Genomic DNA, 17,948 nt, shown 5'->3' on the forward strand with positions numbered 1-17,948 from the left:
CAGTCCAGGAGGAACCCGCCTCCTCTACTGCTAGGCAGGGGCGTGGGAGCTATCTGCATCTGTGCTTGCAGCCATGGGGGGGGCTCAGATGGTGTGCTGGGATCTGCCATGGTAGTAGGGAATGCAGAGCTGGGTGCTGCTGTGTGGCATGGTGCTAGCAGGGCTCACATTGTGCCACAAACTGTTTCCCCTGAGTCTGTAGTTTTAAGGGCTGCAAGGGAAGGGAAACTCTAGAGTTCTGATGAGTGTGGACAGAGTGGTCACTAGGGCACCTATGGGAAGCTCCGGAGGCCACTTCTTTCAAAATGACCCCAGCTGCCCCATCTACACTCTCTCTATTTAGAAATAACTATTTCAAAATAGGCATTATTCCTTGTAAAATGAGGGTTACCAAATTCATAATAAGACACCCGTTATTTCAAAATTAGTTTGAAATAAGGGGCTTGCTGTGTAGATGCTCACTTTGTTATTTCGAAATAATGCTGCTGTGCAGAAGTGCCCTAAGTGAAGATTTTGTTCAGGGCTTTGAATTGTGTATCACCCACTCATGATCTGTGAAGAAATATCTAATGAGATACTCTGCTAGAGGGTTTTGCACATCTGTGACGTATACTGCCAGTGCTGAGATACGGTTCTGGATACACAAGTTCCTTAAAGGGACCACTTCTACATAGTAAAGAAGATATTTTGTTCCTCTTTGTTTAGAAAGAAGACAGGCAACATCTTTGCTATTAACTGGAGGTCTAGCCCATACAAGTAGAAGGAATATATTGCAGGCCATTTGGACTTCCCTTTATTCTAGGAGATTAACGTGTTTCATGGCCTCCTGAGAACACCACTTGCCTTGTGCCATGCAAGTGCCTATGTGCAGTCCCCATCCTATGAGCAATGTGTCTGTGATTATGGTCACACTGTGTGTGGGCAGAATGAAAGGAATTACAGCACACATCTGCTCTAGGTTTATCCACCATAAAAGGGAAGCTGTGACATTGGTGGGGATTGTTAATTTGTTATTCACGTTGTCTCTGTTTTTTGAGTAAACAAACCAAAGCCTGATCTGTAGAAAACAGAAGTGAATCCTGACAAGCACCATTAGATAGATACATGGGGCCATATGGCCTAGCACAAAAAAAAACCTTGATGGGGGTTCGAGGTCCAGTGATGACTTTTTTTTGCCAGGCTGTTGATGCACTGGAATTTGTCCATAAGGAGGTTGGCCTTTGTGGAGGTAGAGGCTAGGGTTGTTCCTAATAAGCCTATGATTTTTGTAAGAATCATAGTAGATGTTTCCCCGCTTACACAGATTCCCAGCGATGCCAGAAAGCAGAGCAAATATAAGACTGTTCCATAGCTGGATCATCAGCAAGCAAACCCTATGTTCTGAGCTGGTGTCCACAATCATGGGAAAAGTCAAAAGCTATGCAGATCACAGGAAGATGACAAATTAAAGAGTGGAACAAAGAACAGGTATCAAGAACCAGGCTGGGTCAGGATACCAATAGTTCAGAGACAGGAGATAAACTAGTGATCAGAACCACAAGTTGGATGCCAGGAGTCAAGCCAAATCCAAATGTTAAGAAGTCAAGCCAGGGGAGCAGGAGCAGGAGCAGGAAGCACAATGCACAGTCCAAAGCAACTGTATGGGCAACTTGCTCTTCCTGGGCTGGGTTTATATAGAAGGTCTGAATCCGTCAGGACCTCCAGCATTCTGACAATGAGAATCCAGGACTGAAAATGTCCATCAGGGTTCAGCTTCTGCCCTATCATTGGGTGGAAGGCTGGAGCTTACTAGTGCTTAAGTGTCCCGTGCACTGATGTTAAAGACCTATGGCCCCTTACAAGCTGTTGACTGGCATTCACACAGATTAGGAGACAACTGTCCAGGTACAGGAAGAAGGCATAGCTCCTTCACCTCCTCTGAGCCACCAACAAGAAGACTTTTTTGAATGCTTGTGATACTTTTTCCAGGGAGAATGGAAGTACTCTGAACTGGTAGTGCCTCTGTCCTACCAGAAATTTGAGGAACCTTCTATGTCCACATGAAAATAAGCATTTTTCATGTTCGGAGCTGTGAATCAAATAAAAATAGAGACATAAACTGAGACTGGGTCTCCATCTTCAGTTTTTCTTAGGGGCTAAAATATTGGGAGTAGAACCATTCCCCTTGATATTGAGGTGGCATTTTCTCTATAACCCCTTATTGGAAGAGAGAATTCACATAGTGAGAGAGGTCCATAAAAAGGTTGAAAGGGGCAGCTGCATGGAAGAAATGAAAGGAAATTGATAGAGCTAGACTGGAGGATATCTAAGATCCAGTTGCTCATTTCTCCCCCCGTCCCCACTTCCAGCTATGGGTTAAGTATGCTAGGTGCCGCAAAGTTGAAGGGAGGAAAACAGGATGGTATCACTGATAGTATGCTGTTCTTGAGCATTCAATCAAAAGTAACTGCTAGCTGGTGGATGAGGTGGAGCAGCTAATTCCAAAATGGAGGTGTTCCAGTCTTTGTACCTTCTGGTGTTTGTGTGGCAGTTCTTTTGGGTGCTGGGTAACAGAAAGGTTGTGGGGGAGGCCTGGGCTTATACACTTGTTCACACTGTTTCCTTGTCAGGGGTGGGGCCCAAATGCCCGGGAAGCTAAGGGCTGTCTTGAATCTCATCACTCTTCTTGTAGAAGAGGCTGGACTCAAAGGGCAAGTCCTTTTTTGTACTCCAGGAGCCTGTGCTCACTGCACAAAGATTTTTTGTAGTGCTACATTTGATAAGAAATTTTATCATTAACACACATTACATTAGGATTACCAACACAATTTTTAACATTCACCAACACTACACCAAGTGCATAGAGCCATGTATGAAAATGAGAGCTACTAAACAAAAGAAAGAAATGGTAAGTTCTAGATAGTCCATTGCAAAGTCAGTCAATAGGAAATGATCAACCATCTTCGGAAGAAATGCTTTTTAAAACCATGTTCTCTGTCAGTCAATATTAAATCTACCAAGGACATGTGTTTACAGGCTATTTATAGCAGTATGGCTTAAAACTTTTGAGGTCACCATCATGCACATGAATATGATTATATAGTCATAAAACTTAGGCCACAATTTTCTAACCTGAGTGCATGAAGTAGGTTCTTAAATCTACATTTTAGCTCCTATATCAGACTGGCTTGAATGTCAAAGGTGCTAAGGACTACTATTTTTGCCTGTGTTAAGTATCTGTAAAAGTAGCTAGAGAGGTCTGAATAGATGATTTAAAGAAATGTGAATAAATGTACACTTTTATTTAGTTTAGGGTGCTGTGTAGACACAGCCTTATGGGTATGTCTATATTGCATGGACATTTAGGCATATCAAAGGTATCCCAAAATAGCTACCCCACGTCTACACAAGCCACCCATTATTTCAATATATTTTTTGAAATAACTGGCACACTGTTATGCCATCCCAGTAACCCTCGTTTTATGTGGGCTAAGAGATGTCTCAAAATAGCACATTATTTCAAAATTTGGCACTGTGTAGATGTGCCTAATTTCAAAATAAGGTATTTCAAAAATAGATTTGAAATAAGATACGCAATTTGCGTAGCACAAATTGTGTATCTTATTTCGAGTTTAGGGTGCTGTGTAGACACACACTAAATTTTTGGTTAGTCTCTAAGATAGTACCATAAGCTTTTCATGGGCACAACCCACTTCTTCAGCTGAATCACAACTTGAACGTGATAAATAATGACTACTTTTTATAAGTAAAACTGATCATTATTATTATTTCTGGCATTATGCATATGTAAACAGTATCCTGTTCTCCGAGCAGAGATTAATGAAAATTCTGGATTATTTTGCAATGAGGATTTTTGTTGATGAAGATGTAATTTATTTAACAACAGGAAGAGAATATCATATTATTAAGCAGGGCACCATTTCCTTTTACATTTTGTTCTGTTTGGAATCACAAATACTCATGTATTTCAAGACATTTGGCTTTAAAAAAAGTACTGAATAATCTGTTTTGCAAATGAGGAAACTTTGTAGCTTGATTGATCTGAATTGCATGATGGCTGACAGCTAAGGGAGTGCAATCTAAAAGGACAGGCATACTCAAATGTACTACGGTAATTCTGTTTGCTTCGGTTTCCCTATTTTAACTTTTCTTTGCTGAACCAGCATGTGCAGAGTTACCTATTGAGAATTCAACTATTCTATAACTAACCCATTATTTGATTTGTATGCAGAACAACATGTACCATATGACAGCTCTGCAACAGAAAAAGTATAGTTTCTAGTATCTGGATCCTATAGGGGGGTTACCAAAGGTATGAGTCACCTATTAATTGAATCTTATACAAGAGGAGCGTGGGGGGTAGAGGATGACAATTTTTTTATGAGCCATTTTCTCAAAATGCAAATAAATGAATAGCTTCCAGAAAGGTTACTGTTTTGTTTAGATTTGTAAAGAACAGTTTACCTAATAACACATTTACTACAGAATCACAGTTGTGCTTGCAAGACCCTACTGTGCTTCCATTAGCTCTATGTAGCTCATTCTGTCTTAAAAACACCCATCATTTCGTCTGAAATTGCTCATCATTAGTTTCAGGATTAAAGATGATTTTTGTGAGAGTGCCAGGCTAGCTAGCTTGTTCTGTTATAAGGCTCTGGAAATGTTATACATTGTTAATATTTTAAAAAGTATCTATTTTGGCCACTATTAACTCAAAAGCAGTTGGAGCTGAAGACTTGCAATTTTCACGTAAGATCAGAGTTTGGTACACAAAGGTATTGTGTATCAGCACTTCTTTCAGGCTTACTGCCTTCTTATGCTCCAGAATCTAGGCTTTCATTTAAATGTCATCTTAGTTAACTATTTCGCTGCTCATCAAACCATTTAAGACAGGAGGTGGAGGAGCATATTAAGAATGTCTACACAATTTACTGAGAGTGACAGCTTGTTTTGGCACCACAAGTGAGTAGTTTTGGGAGATACTGCCAATTCACTGTTTCCGTGATACTGCTAATATCCTCCCCCCACCCCTACTTCCCCCCAGTAAAAAAGGAGCTATACTAAACCAGCAAGGTAACTGAGCCCCATAATGGAACACCAACCTCATGCAATATTAACAACCACCTACATATTTTAATCCTGAGCCTATAGTGCAGACTTTTATTATTTGGGCAACAGAGTTAAATATATTTGGTCCTGATCCTGTTCTCACTGAAGTCAACTGCAAAACTTCTATTGTCTCCAGCCGTACAATATCAGGTCCTAAACTCTCAGCAGGAAACTGTTATCCTGTATGAACAAGCCTCTAGCCAGAGGTGCATAGCACATTAAAAAAATAAATAGCTGACCTACACACAAATAGCCCCCATTTTACAGACAGCATTACCAACAATAGTATAGCAGAGTCCTGCTATGACGCAATGTAACTGAGGCTATGTCCAAACAGCAGCATTATTCTGAAATAACATAGTCCGTGTCTACACGACGAGCAGTTATTTCGACAATGTCAAAATAACATCAAGCTGGAGGACTTCTTACTCCAACTCCTGTAACCGGGCCCTGACTCTGGGCAAGGTGGTTGCCTTGGGCCCCACACATTCAGGGCCCCGCGCTGTCCAGCTCCCAGCCTTGCCCACCCGGCCGCTCACTCACTGCCCTGCCTGGGAGCCGCATGGCCAGGAGGCTCAGCCAAACACAGCGTGATGCCTTGGGCCCTGCAAACTCTTTGGCCCCTGCCTGTAACCCTCATTTTACAAGGAGTAAGGGAAGTTGGAAGAAGAGAAGTTGTGCCCTCTCTCAGACTTCCTGCTGTGAGGAGAGCACCAAAAGCTGAAATAAGCTATTCCAACTTAATCTATGCAATTAATGTAGCTCAAGCTGTGTAGTTTATTTCAGCTTTAGCCCTGATATGTAGACATGCTCTGACTGAACGAGTCTTCTGATCCTAGCTTGTGTGATCTCTCACTGGGATTTTAGGTTTTTATTAATCATAAAAATTGTAAAGGACACAGAATGACATCAGTCAGTAGAAGAGGTGATTCTAGAACTCATGGTGTCAGCTTTCCAGTTATTATTAGAGGTATCTGTAGTAGTAGGGTTCTTGTCCTGCTCCACACAGCCCCTTCAGAAAGAAAGAGGGATGGTTGGGGGTCATGTACTGGGTCAGGGAGGTGGTCAGAGGAAACAGCCTTGCTTTTTCTCTTTGCCTGATTTCCATCATTACAGCTGCTCCAATGGCTGAGCTGTTGTTTCCCAGAACAGTATGTACTAAAGGGACTGTGCCTTAGAATATTCAAGGGTTTTGGCATGGTGCCAAAAATCAAGTAGTGATAATTATAGCCAAGGCAAGGAAAGGATAATTTTCAAAAGTTTTTATTCAGCCTTATCAGACAAAAAAATCATGAGATGAACAAAACACATCTCTCAAACCCCAGAGTGTCCTCCCTGTCAGATAGCAAAGCTCTGCTGCAAATAATTGAGTTTTTATTAAAAAAAGATTTCAAGGCTACATTGTAATGGAATGTGTGAGGCAATTTAAACCTCCTCAGGAATCAGGGCCTGCAGTAGAACTAGTCTCCCAGCTGCCTCAACAGTACAGCTGCCACCTGACTGGCTGCAGAGGCCAACAGGCTGTTCTTAAGCCAGGAGCAGCAACAGCTCATGGCTTCTCAGCGCTCAGGCCCACTACTGAGACTGCTCCTGCTACTCTTGCTTTGCATCCAGCCTTGCCTCTGTCATGCTCCTGACTTGAACCTCCTCACCCCACTTGATTGCTCTGCTCCCTCCAGTCCCTGTCCTCCCATTTCATCCTTGGCTTTGGCTTCTGACAATGGCTCTGCCCCTGTGCATTAGGTTTGTTGCCTGCTCTGACCACCAGACTAGACCACCTTTGTCCTGGTCAGCTGACAAACACAGGGTTTGCTGCCAGCTCCCCCTTTTATATTCTAATATTTGGTGCCAATGTCTCTTCTTATGTGAATATTACCTAAATCCTCCACTGATGCAGAGCTTTTATAAAGACGGAGATCAGTCGAAAGAGTTCAGTTATAGCAGTCTGTGGCTGTGCATCTTCTAGCAGGATAAAACAGGACTGAATTTCCTTTTAATTTCTGGTTCCTGACTGATGGCACTAAAGATTAGGGATGTTAAAAAGCCTTTTTGTTTGTTTTTGTAAACACGTAACCACTGAAAAAGTCAGCAGTTACACATTTAAACACTCAGGGGAGGTGGCTCTGTGGAACCCCATGTGCGCAGGGAGCCAGCATTTAAACCAGCAGCAGCACAGAAGGAAAGGGAGGAGCAGGCAGGGCAGAAGCACAGAGGGGGAAGAGGCAGGCAGCTCCACAGGAACTGCAACACACAGGGAGCCAGTTTAAAAGCCCAACCCCCCACAAGTACCAGCCCCCGCCTGTCTCCTTTCCCACATGCTGTGAAGTTCACCAACGAGCCCAGGCTCACACTGGTTTACCTATTAAGTGTTTAAACCAGGGCAGGGCAAAATATGTCCAGCAGGTCGGCTCCTGCCCACCAAGCCACCAGATCTGGCCTCTGGACACAGTGGGAAGCCTCAGGCGCTGGGAGATTCTGCTGTGGTGGGGCCCACTTTGAACAGCTGAACAGTTGCAAGCCCGAGGGAGGGAGCAAAGGCTTCACGTGCTGCACCCGCCCCCAGCACAATCCTGTTGGCTGGTTTCTGACCAATGGGAGCTGCCTGTTGTCAACACGCAGCTTATGAAGCACTCACCCGCCTCCTCTTAGGCTTGTAGTTATTCAAAGACTACTAGGCCCCTGCAGCTAGTCTGGGGGTGGGGCAGTCAGGGAGTCTACTTGAGAAGACTGCTGGTCAGGAGTCAAGTAGGTAAGTTTCCCAACCAGAACCTGCCTCTGGAACCTCAACCCTGTGCCCTCCCACTACACATAACGCAAACACTCTGCTCCCCTGCCTGCATCTATATCCCCTGCTGGATCCTGCATCCAATCCCCTGCCCCAACACAAACCCCTGCACTCCCCTCTTGCATCCCAGTCCTCTGTCCAAGGTTACAACCCCCTCCTGCCCTAGATTGCAGCCCAAACCCCTGCACCCTAGTCCCCTGCCCCAGGTCACAACTGCCTCCTTCACCCAAACTCCCTCCTAGATCCCACACCCATACTGCACGCTAATCCCTTACTGCAAGCTGCCTCCTGCACCCAACCTCCATCCCAGACCCTGCATTCCTCCATTAATACCATGGAAGAGTGTGGGCTTGACCACTTTCCAAATTCTTGGAATGGCTCCCATAAAAAATTATTGCTCACCCCTTGTTTAAACGATCACATCCCTACTGAAGATTGCTGAATCTTTCCATGCTTCTCCTTATCTATGCTTGGCTTTGGAAGGAAATCCACCATTGCTTAGTACCACTGTCAGCAGACAGGATACTAGGCTAGATGGACCTTTGGTCTGAGCCAGTATGGCCGTTCTTATGTTCTTGCCACTGGTTAGTTTCCTTTCAAATATAACAATGATCTGCCTCATGACATCTGATGCAAACAAATATGCAAACAATTACATCTGTAATTTCACTGTCTGGATCTAGGAATCTAGCAGGAACTCACTGGATGCTATATTCTCACCCAGCAAATGAGGTGGTGCTTCAGAAACTGGCCGCGGATTTAGACACCAGGCCCACTGACAAGGGAGGGAGGGAAGCAAATCAGGCAACTGCCCCAATCCTGTTGAGTCAAATACAAATGATATATTATCTGTTTAGGCATGAAGTGAACTTTTATGTATTCATTTTATAAATTCGTTTATTATTTTTCAAATGTTTCCATTCATTCTTAACAGTTTCAACCTCTCAGCAACTTGGAGTGAGACATCCTCATTTTGGATTCATTTAAAGGTAGTGCATGAAGGTTTTTCACTCTTACAACACACGATATTACTGTGAGTTTCAATGAGACAGTTAAAATCCCACTCAATCATTTGAAATCTCTTTCATTGAAATATGTTTTAACTTGAGAGCTGTTTCTAAACCCATTATTACCTTGCCTCCTTTTCAAAGAGGGTATCTGAGAGAGCCCACTGAATCGTCACCATCTCTATGCACTTCCTCTACTACACTGTAATAATTTCTCAAAATATTTTTTCTGTCTCATAATGCAAAGCATCAGCAAAGACTTAGGAGGGTAATTATGCTAACTACTTGTCAACGTCAAAATCTAACACAGCTTCAGATTGATGATCCCTGCTAACTGTCAGCCAGGGTGTATCAATGGGACAAATACTTTTTATAAAAGGGAATTTGAAATGCATAGGCTGCAGCAAAGTTGCATATGTTAGAAGGTCAGAGTAATTTCACATTTCATTTTACATTTATTAACAAGAGGGAAAGAAAAGATGAAGCAGCATGTATAAACAGCTATGAAATCTGTATTCTGAATGATACCTTTAACCACAGAAGTGTAATACTAATGATGACACACTGTGTCAGTGAAACTAAAATCCACTGTTAACATAACCATGACTGACAAAGTGCAAAATGTGCTAATAAGACACTTCAAGAAGATGCCAGCAGTGCTGCCAAGGGAATTTCAGGGCCCAAGGGGCTGCAGTTAGTGTACCCATTCCCATTGTACAGCTTCATTTTCTGCCCCCTCTCTGCTCACTTTCACCTTTTACTGTTAAACATGTTCAGAAGCCCTGAGTCCACACAAAAACCTGATGGACCCAATGAGGATCAAAGATGGAGAAGCCTGTGGAAGTGAAGAAGTTTAAGTCAAGATTTTTTTTTCGCCCACGAACCAAAGCATTTTCATTAGATTTTCTCTGCTCAATTCTATATTTCAGAATGGTCAGTTGACTTTGCAAGTTTTTTTCCCCCAAGTAAATCTAAAATAAATCCAACATGGTGGGGACCATGAAGACCTTTATACTATTTACTTCAAATATAAGGACTTTAAAAGTCTAGCAAATCTTACAAGGTTTTAGAAAGACTAGGATATTATTTTTACAATCATATTGATAATGGAGGATCTGCTCTCACAAAGGCACATTACATACAGAATTAAACTGAGTCACCAGGATACCTTCAGTGTATTGCCACCCCAGCCACTGACTCATCTGAATAATACTTTGTGATTGGGACTTTACAAACATTGCTTAATACATTTTCACAATACATCAGTTATGTGCATGGATAATTGATTGATGAGAGAGAGCCTGACTGATTATCTTCCTGTCCTCACCCAATATTTAAGAAAAAATGGAATTTCCCAGATAATACAGACAAAATAACAATCCATAAAATGGAGCTACTTGGCTTAACTCTACTGGAAAGCCTAGTACTGCATTAAACAACAGAATCACAAAAATGCAGGGCTCAAAGGGAGCTGAAGAAGTCATCTGTTCCAGCTCCATTCACTGAGGTAGTAAACCTAGATCAATGATGGACAACCTAGGCTAGTGACCCAGCCGCATGACTGGCCCTCCTTCATTTCAATAGGCTGCAAGATTATTGTAACCAAGATGGTCTTCTGGGACAGGACAGGTTTGTTAACTGCACTTGCATACCTAGAATTGGGGTGCGCAAAATGAATTGCAACACTGCTTTGACTGGATGCAGAGAGCGCACATGGCTCTCACAGTCAATGTTGTGTGCAATCAGCATCCACCTCACTTCATGTGACCTTGCTTTACACATTTAACTTGAGTAATACCAGGAAAAAACTACACGGACAGAAACCAGCAGGCTCTGGCAACTCTGTGCATGAGCAACAGTAAATAAAATGTCTCACTGGCCACACACAGAACCCTGATAAGCTGTATGCAGCCCACATGCTGCCAGTTGCCCACCACTGACCTAGACCATCCCTGATAGGTGTCTGTCCAATCTGTTCTTAAAAGCCCCCAATCCTGGGGATTCCACAACCTCCACTGAAAGCCTATGACAATGGAGGTAGGTGACAGGAGAGGGATCACATGAGGATTACCTGTTGTGTTCCCTCCCTCTGGGACATATGGTATTGGCCACTGTTGGCAGACAGGATACTGGGCTGGATGAACCGTTGGTCTGACCCAGTGTGACCGTTCCTATGCAGAATGATAACTACAGTTAGAAAGATTTTTCCTAATCTCTAACCTAAATCTCCCTTGCTGCATATTACCCCAATTACTATTTGTCCTGCTTTCAGTGGACATGGAAAACAATTGATCACTGACCTTTTAATAACAATCCTTAAGTCTTCAGATATATTATCAGGTTCCCCCAAATCTCCCAGTTAAAAGAGCGTATTTTCTCAGTTCCTTAAACTTTTCATGTAAGTTGGATTTTCTAAATGTTTCATCATTTTTGTTCATCCCCTCTGGTCCTGTCTCCAATTTATCTCCATCTAGCTGAAAATGTGGTGCCCAAACAGGACTCAGTACTCCAGCTGAAGCCTCACCAGCTAGCTAGAGGACAAAAAATCCAAACCAAGCCAAAAACTACACAAATAAAATCCAGTTCGGATTGCAAATTTAACACTATGAATTTAGGGTTAGTTAAGGACCTCAACTGCTTAAGACATTACCAAGGCAATTTCCCCTCTCTGAATATTCACAACTCCAGACTAAATGCTAAGAATGACCCACTTCCACCCTGACTTGATTAGCTTAATTAATAAAAGCAACTCCTTCCTTATAAATACTCCTGCTTCTGTAACTTCCACTTCAATTCATCTGATGAAGTGGGTTTTACCCATGAAGGCTTGTGTCCTAATAAATCTCTAAGGAGCCACAGGACTCCTTGGTAATTTTTGCAAATACAGACAAACATGGCTACTACTCTCAAATTTAATTGGGCATTATTAAATACTTAGCCTCTCCTACTGTTTAATATGCCTCATTCCTACAGTGGCAAAACATTAACACTAGTCCACACTAGAATTTAATTTTCCTAATTAAAATGTAACACTGACAACAACTTTTGTACCCACTCAGCAACGTAAGTAGCAAAGAAAGACAAAAATAAATTGGTACTTTATTCCTGCCCTAAAAATGTTGCAGACACAGATTGTTCAGCCACCCTAGGAGGGGAAAAATTTCAGATTGTTCTGAAGCTATATATCATTCATCATTTTACCTGTCTAGATAGTCATACAGCATTTACCACCATCATAAGCAGCAAAGATGGGATTTCAATGATCTACACTTCTTCCCTTCTGTGGTGAAAGACTGGCAGGTGTGACACAGGTCATTTAAGCATGGGAAAGAGGGGAAAAAGAGATATCTTTGGGGAAAAAGGGGCAGAGCTAGTCATGGTCACAGGGCGGATATAAATAATAACGAGTTTATAAAAGAACATCACTTTGAAAGTGGTTCTTCAGTCCAGTTCCATTTCATGCATGCCACTGACCCACCTCAAATTACCTATACCATGTAGAAAACCAGAACTACTGAAGTTATTCCTAGCATTATATATGAGCCAAAGTGGATCATTAATAACAAATTTCTTAATTGGTTATACTGCATACTTATTCCTACTGAAGACAAGATTGAAAGTAAAGCCTTAGCTTACTATAAAAAAAGACAATGGATTTTCCACCATTGGTCTATAATGACAGAGTATGTTAATGAAAGGTGGTTGTTATTGCTTATTTACACTTCTACATTTTATCAGCCTCCCAACGCTGGGAACTACTGTCAAAACAACTCCTGAAGGCAAGATAGATCAAACACCTCACAGGGAGTTGTAAATATGCAGTTGTTTCCTGTCCACCCTCACAACTCCAACTACTTTTGACTGATGCCTTTGTGGAAATATTGGGAAACTTGAAATTGCTTGCTGAGAGATACTGATATCCCTGAGCAGACAATGCGCATTGAGGGAAACCTGAGACTAAAAGTAGATATGTCCTATATCAATGATTTTTTAAAATATTTTTCTACCTTTTCGTATGCTACTCTGACCTTTTGTAGACAAAGTCCCTTCCCTTATTCGGATACTAATTAGGCATACCAACATACCAGCTTTTTTTAGATTAGAAAACAAAATATTAAAATAGTACATAGGTCCTTGATACTCAGCTTTGGACAAGGAGCACTCAGCAAAGCTCACATGAGGGTGAAAGCTTTGGTTTCTCAAACAAACAGCACCCTCATTCTGATTATAGATTTGTCTGGTTGCTGATGGCTCCAAGCAGCCATTATAGCACCTGGGGTCTTCCAGAGCCCAGAGAAGACCTATATCAACTTTCCCTAATCATGTTAGCTGCAGGGAGGGGGCTCATCACAGGACCCATCATCCCACTGGAAGATTCCTCTACCGTGGATTGATCCTCTTGTGTGACTAGCTGTGGTTGCTTTGCTCCCATAGCATGACTCAAAGCAAGGATATTTCAGGGACAGTCTGAGTCATTATCACATTATAATACTGAGAAAATGTATATAGTAAAACAAGCATGTTTATTACAACATTGCCAGCAACAAAACCTTCTTAGCCAATGCACCACACTGCTAGTGGAACATTATAAGTATTTGCTCCTATATAACCATGGACACAGTAGCACCTGATGCAGATTTCGCAATTGTCATCAAGGCTTTTGTTACTTTTGAGGCTTTACTACTGTAGTATGACATACTAAGGGCTACCCTAGATGTACACACTCAAAACTTTAGCTAGTAAAGAATGTAACTGCCCACCAGAGCAAAGTCGGCCAGGGTGAACATGTCACACTTCTTCTTAGGTCTTCGCACCAACTTGTTTGCATCTAGATTCAGTGGTAATCTTTAAAGCCCACCATTGTCATGGACCCAGGTATTTGTGAGACGTCCCCAGGCCTTCTATGCTGTCATAGAAGTTAAGATCAGCTGGAAAACATTAACTATTAGAACAATCATCTGAATATTCCACTTCCAAAAGCAGGAATTTCACAGCCCAGGGTTCTTTTATTTTGAATTCCTGAACCTTAACAGTTAACAGAGGCTGAATCTAGTGACTTTTAGGACAAGATGCAGTTATTTTGTTTAGCATCCGATGAGCTACTTGTGCTTTAAAATTCTGTTAACTGTTCAGGTGACAGGCACTATGGAGAAAGAAAGACAGAAAGAAAAATACTTTTCTTTAGCTATTATAAGAAGTGATCTTATTATGAACTTCCCACAGCATTTTGTTATCCTATTTGAAGCTTTCTCAAAGGCAAAGATCAACATCACATGGCTTATCCAATCAGAAGAAAACAACCGACAGTCTTGAATACAGGTTCTATGTAGTGCCTTCACCATCCATTACCACAACGTGTTTTTCATTCAGTAACTCAAGTGAAAAGGTGTAGTTGGGAATATAAATAATAAGTCATTTTACATTCAGATAAAAATATGACAGATTATGTATGGAGTTTATTGCAAAGCTTCCATGACTTAATCAATAAGCTTTCTTGCAATGACAAAATGGATTATGTTCTGATAAACTGGGTTCTTTGAAAAAGCAACAGAATTCACCAAGGAAGGGAAGTAACTTTACCTGCTGCCGCTTCTCAAATTCCAACTTGATTCGGGACTTGATGCAATTGCATGTGTCCTGATATGTCTGCTGCAAAGCTAGTTCCATGAGGTGCTTGTGGTATGCTCCTGCCAGGTTTCCACAGATAAAAATGATAGCATTTGCCGATATCTAAGGGAGGTAAATAAAGAACATGCAAGTCAGTGAACTTATTTAAATGAGGTATCAAGAAATGATTATAAGCAAAACAGATTTCTGTAGTTGATGTGTTAAGTTCCTAATTGAAGTTTACATTTAATATGCATTCCCAGAGATTGACCCTTGGTTTTTTTTTCCATTTTTCTAAATTTATAATTGAAAAATTGAACTCTGATGAACAATGCGTTTGCCTATTTCATGATCTACTGAAAAAAACAATTCATTTCATTTCTATGTGCAATGCTGAGCATTCATTAGGCGCTGACATGCTTTACTACTGCTAAATGATAGTCTCTATGACTAGTAACATTGCTTGAAATTATGCTATTGTTAACGTCTTTCAAAAAACCATTTTCTTTAGTAGTATGAAGTACAAGCAAGGTGGAAAAAAATCACCCAAATAGGAAGTTGCCAGGCATTTTTTTGAAGCTCACCCACCACTATCCTGGATTTAATTTCCCAAGAAATAAGGTTGACTGTGGGTTGTGTGAAGAAATACTTCTATATGTTAGTTTTAAATCTGTTGCCTATTAATTTCATTGGGAGAGCCCTGGTTCTTATGTGAATGGGGCAAATAATATTTCTTTATTCACTTTCTCCACACCATTTCTGATTTTATAGACCTCTATCATAGCCCTCCTTTGTTGTCCCTTTTCAGGATGAACAGTCCTAATTCTTTTAATTACTCCTCTTAGGGAAACTGTTTCATATCCTTAAATTATTTGTTGAATTCTTTTTTTTTATTTTGCAATTCTAATGTGTCTTTTTCTGAGATGGCATGACAAGAACTCCATTCAGTTTTCAAGATATGAGAGTACCATGGGTTTATAAAGTGGCATTATATTTCCTGCCTTATTATCTATCCTCTTCCTAATGGTACCTAATAGTCTGTTAAGTGTTTTTTGTTTTTTTTTGTTTTTTGCCACTACACATTGAGCGGATGTTTTCAGAGAACTTACTTCAGTAGCTACAAGATCTATTTCTTGAGTGGTAACAGCTAATTTAGAGCCTATCATTTTGTATGAATAGTTGTGATGACATTTAAATATGCATTACTTTGCATGTAGCAACCAGGGATGTGAATGGTTAACTTAGCATGGCCTGGGCTGCTGCTTCCTGTGGGCCCATTTGGCTGCAAATGGTGAACCACAGCCAATGGGAGCTGTGAGGCTCCATGGCTGTGGAGCCATTAAGTAAGCAATCTGGAGCAGCCTGTTAGGAGCTCTCTCAAAGTTGGCCCATGGTCCACTTTGAGAAACACTGGGTTAAACGGTTACCAGGCATGCTTACCGGCTATGGCTAACTGGTAGGCTGGAGCAGCCTCTGTCCGTGGCAGACCTGGCCTGGTCCTCCTTTTTTTCTCCAGTCAAGATCATTTCATCGGAAGAAGTGGGTTTTGCCTATGAAAGCTCATGATACGTGCACACGCATGCGTGTATCTGTGTCTGTCTGTCTCTCTCTCTCTCTCTCACGTGCCATAGCAATACTTGTTTTTAAAAAGTTACAGACTAATATGGCTACCCTTCTGAAACATGTCTTCCATGAGTGCACCTTTAGCTTCTCAATAGTCCAGTGGATTCACTGATTGTCAGGCTTCCTGCTTCTGATGTACTTAACATTTTTATTTTGACTAAATTTTGAGTCTTTTGCTAGTTGCTGTTCAAAATCTTTTTTAGATTGCCTTGTTAAACTTTTCTCACTAGAGATCATGCTTCTCTCAATAGGGTTTTACATCCAATTTTTAGAGCAGGACTGTGTGACCCCCAGACAGGAGGCAGGGGCTGGAGGTAGTACAGCCATGCTGCCAGAAGGACCAATCAGCATGGGGAGATGGCTCGTGGGAGCCCTGGCACCACATTCTTCTTCTTTGGCCACAGTGTCTTTCGGGAGTAGAGCCCTGCAGATTGGCAGATATCAATTACTAGCCACAGATATCCACATCTATGGATAGAAATTCTTACATGTGTAGGGCTCTATTGATCTATTATCACTTAAACTGTGGAAGTGGGAACACTGCAGCATAGGTAGCTGGACACAAAACTTTTAACATTAGACATCCCAGTGTACTGCAACAATAATGCAAACCTTCAAAATCTTAATCTTTTTAACAACCCAGCAGATTGAATGACTTTTTCTGGCAACTGGCAAATCTATTCAAAAATACCAGCCAGGCCAATCCAATACCGGCCAGTAACTCTAGAGACCCAAATGCCTGGGAAAGATAATGTAGCCCTTTCTCCCTGGAGTGTCAACTGAAAGGAAAGAGCGAGGGAAAGCAGTGAAGTGAATCAGAAAGGGAGGGAGTATCCAGCTCCCTTCACAGACTGATTGTTTTTACAATGTTCTCAATCCCCCATTGGGGAACTCTGCCAAGTGAGGTTCCCCCGGGGCCTGACACACCATTGTGAAGAAAACGACAGCCCGACAGACAGTGCAGATGGCTGCTGCAGTTGTCACCGCCTACAGCCTCATCACTGACAGGTAATTCTGCCAAGGAGGAAGAGCAGAAAGCTTATATCTACGCTTGTTACCATAGCGTGAGGAAGATTCAGACCATCTCTTGGAGCTGAAAAGCTATTTCTGAGTCCCCAACAGCACTGCAGACCACTGGACCCCCCAGATAAGACAAACAGCAGTAACAATCAGGAGATACTGGTGCACCACCAACGGGGACCTGAAATGGACTGACATGTTACAGGTAGGGTGGCCAATCATGGTTGGACATATTGTTGGAGGTTAAATCATAAAACAGTCTTTACTTAAAATTTAATCTTTAATTCCTGTAGATTTCAGGATAATCCTGATGTGCTCACAACCCTCATTAGAGGGTCAATTTAAAATTAAGAGTCAAGGAAACTTTGTGCTGGTTGTCTTAGCATTTCTACTATATAAAATCTGGTCATATCTGTGTGTATAATTTAGCATAACTCATTCTTTGGATTTCTGTATTTATCATTTTTATTATTTATAAAATGTTTATTCGGTAATTTGACAATTATGTACTTACTTATTAAGTGAGTACAGTATCTGCTGTTAGGATGGATTGCCCATTATTCCCAAGAAGGCACAATCATTAAAGCATCAGTCTGAATAATCCAGATCACAGGGAAAGCACTCATGAGTTTGGCATACAGACCCACATTGGCAGAATGACTCATGACTTCAAGAAATAAAGCACATCCTACACCTCCTGAGTTCGCACTCTCAGAGTTGCTAAACTAAAGTATTTCAACAGCAAACAAAATGGGGGAAAATCCACTAATTGACTAGGAAGTAGTGGTGGAGAAGAA

At 41.6% G+C, this 17,948-nt stretch overlaps 1 protein-coding gene across 4 annotated transcripts in view; it reads right to left on the reverse strand.

The window, feature by feature from the left end:
* The window catches only part of ADCY2 (adenylate cyclase 2), a 350,683-nt gene that overhangs the window by 167,301 nt on the left and 165,434 nt on the right, over window positions 1-17,948 (reverse strand). For all 4 annotated transcript variants that reach the window (XM_075921497.2, XM_014573081.4, XM_075921498.2 and 1 more), the window contains one exon: window positions 14,482-14,631. In XM_075921497.2, coding sequence (XP_075777612.2) covers window positions 14,482-14,631 — 150 coding nt within the window. The remainder of the gene's footprint in view (window positions 1-14,481; window positions 14,632-17,948) is intronic.

The sequence above is a fragment of the Pelodiscus sinensis genome, chromosome 2 (genome assembly GCF_052426305.1).
Source record: "Pelodiscus sinensis isolate ZL-2025 chromosome 2, ASM5242630v1, whole genome shotgun sequence".
Classification (NCBI taxonomy): domain Eukaryota; kingdom Metazoa; phylum Chordata; order Testudines; family Trionychidae; genus Pelodiscus; species Pelodiscus sinensis.